The sequence below is a fragment of the Montipora foliosa genome, chromosome 3, assembly GCF_036669935.1.
Source record: "Montipora foliosa isolate CH-2021 chromosome 3, ASM3666993v2, whole genome shotgun sequence".
NCBI lineage: Eukaryota > Metazoa > Cnidaria > Anthozoa > Scleractinia > Acroporidae > Montipora > Montipora foliosa.
In genome coordinates, this window is record NC_090871.1 from 46,961,173 (window position 1) to 46,963,672 (window position 2,500).

At 41.8% G+C, this 2,500-nt stretch overlaps 1 protein-coding gene across 1 annotated transcript in view; it reads right to left on the reverse strand.

The window, feature by feature from the left end:
- LOC137997523 (eukaryotic translation initiation factor 4 gamma 1-like) overlaps positions 1-2,500 on the reverse strand; it is a 76,045-nt gene that overhangs the window by 2,083 nt on the left and 71,462 nt on the right. The window contains exons 20-22 of the mRNA XM_068843573.1: positions 2,197-2,295; positions 1,583-1,726; positions 1,012-1,096 (exon numbers count right to left, since the gene is read on the reverse strand). Of these exons, the coding sequence (XP_068699674.1) occupies positions 1,012-1,096; positions 1,583-1,726; positions 2,197-2,295 (328 nt within the window). The remainder of the gene's footprint in view (positions 1-1,011; positions 1,097-1,582; positions 1,727-2,196; positions 2,296-2,500) is intronic.

Sequence of the window (2,500 nt, forward strand, 5' to 3'; positions counted from 1 at the left end):
AGATAAGAATTTATCAGTTACCACTTAGCTAAAGGTGCAAGGTATTGGGAGAGGGGACAATGAAACTAGACTTGGGAACATGTCAATACGGCACGGTGTCAAATTCGAAAGGTAGTAAGTGAGGCGACAAAACTCTGATCCTGCACGTTGTGGTAATGGTAATGAATTTATATAGCGCATTTTCTAATGACATATTCAAATGCGCTTTATAAGCAAGGGATCTATGGGTGAGATCGGACATCAGCATATGTAGGCCCCGCTCGTAGCCACTATCAGTCCATTAGCGACCCAGCACATGAATGAATGAAATGAGGCCTGACCACAACACCGGGAGCTCCATGCTCTACTCTGTACGAATAGTGTGTGGGTTCTTTTACGTCCCACTGGGTTGTGAACATTAAAGGGTTGTGAGACGGGGCCTACGGCTTATCGTCCTTATCCGAGAAGACTTGAAAGTCTTGACCATTTGCGGATGTAATTACAAAGGTAGCGCTTTCTCCTCAGTTATTTTAAGACCCTGAGTGTTGGTCCGGCCGGAGTCGAACTCACGACCTCCCGCATGGGAGCCCGATGCTCAACCAACTGAGCCACCGGTGCGCGGTACAGTTAAATACATTCCAGATACATTCAAATGATATAAAGAAGCATTCCAGTGCTTCTACCACGCCTTGGACCTTTGGTCTTCCGGTTACTAACAAGTTCGAATGATTTACCACCAAGGTACAGTTTATGCATTCATTCACATGTAAGAGAAAATACTACAGAACCACGACGAGCATGAGCGTGTCATCGAAACGTTTCTATTTTTACAGGAAGAGAAGAGGTTAAGGTCAAGCCAACTGTTGATCTTCACTTGACTGAGGGGAAGAGTTTACGGACCCTTTGTGACATTAATTGATTTCCTATAAACAGGCGATGTTGACCTTGGGGAGAAGAGCAAGGTGCGCATCTCTGGCTAACAAAATACTTTAAAGATGTAGGCAAAGCCCACACAATATATCGGACAATTACCTTCATACAACGCTCCTTCACAAACAACAGTGACCAAGGCTCGAATGAAGGGAGATTCTTTCGTGCTCGAGGGGAAAACATTTTTCTGAACAAAGCAAATAAAGAAGTCCGAGTGGTTAGCTATAACAGTTTTTGTCTTTAGATTGTCAAGTCTTAAAAGTTAACGCCAACAAGAATGCCGAGAGTTTCCGGCAACTGAAAGGCTAAGAAGTCAAGGAGGAAAATATTTCTCTACTTGCAACTCAAAATTACAGCTTCAGCTCATTTCGCTCAGGTCTTTCATTGCTTGTAGTTGAAAAAAAATCTGCACATTTAATCGTTAGTTAAGGGGGCTCATAAACATGAGCTACTCCTTTTCCTACTGAGGAGTGGAGAGTTTCCTCTCCAAAGGTATAAATCGGCATTTGGAAATCGGGTCACTTGGAAGCGTTGAAACTGGTTCGAGACTCCTTAAGCAAATTTCCTTTCAGTAACAATTAAAGAAATCGAGGATTTAACCAACATTTTTCCAAAAGTGATCTGAACTATGCGAAACCTTTGTTACTTTCTGCGGCGAAAAAAGTCTGCTTACATCAATCCAGTCCATCACTTCTTCGTTCCTCGCTTTTCTCTTCAATATGACAGTCCTAAGTTCTTCTTCTACATCGGCTGAATGTGCACTGGTTGAACCAGTAATCTGTGATGGAGGTGACGGTCCCAAGGCATATTCGATATTCTTTTAAGAAAACAAAACAAAATTCATTCATTTACCATTGGTTTTGTTTTGTATTACAATACTCAGAGACGGGTTGAAAAGTCTCCCACCTCTTTCTCACGATACAAGTTAAGATTTACAATATCAGAATGTTCGACAACAAAGCGAGTGGGTAGAGAAATTTAAGGAGTAGGCGCGCACTTCTAAAGGGGTTCGACGAGATTTGCAGACCTCAGATGCACAAAGCTTTGCCGATCCGATATTCGTGTTTTGCAGCGCATGTTTCTCATGTTATTCCAAAAAGTTGGGGTAACTTCCAACTCAAACTACGCGGAAAAAGTCAAGTGAAATAACCGGCGAGTTTCGCCACCAGCCGGTTCTATTGAAAACCCTATAGGATGTACACGTAACTCTAAAGAAAAACAACAGCTCATTTTAGGTAAAAACACCAAAGACCGAGTAAACTGTAGTTGACGTAAGTAGGTACATACCTTGTCCTTGGCAAATTCTCTGGCTTCGTCCGCATCGTCAAAGAAAGTATATACAGTTACATTGGATGTGTCCAAAAATGCACGGACATCTTGCGGACTCTAAATCACGATGAGGGAAAAAATTGTCAAAAATACACCTTACGTTTTTATTTGACTGTGATAACCCTTTCCACGGTAAAATCAGCAACCAGCGCACGAGCTATACTGCTTTTACATGTATTAGGATTCTGATTTCAAATGACGTCCGAAATATTTGAAATTGGAACTTTAAGAATATCTGAGTAAAAGAACTTCTCCGTTTCTC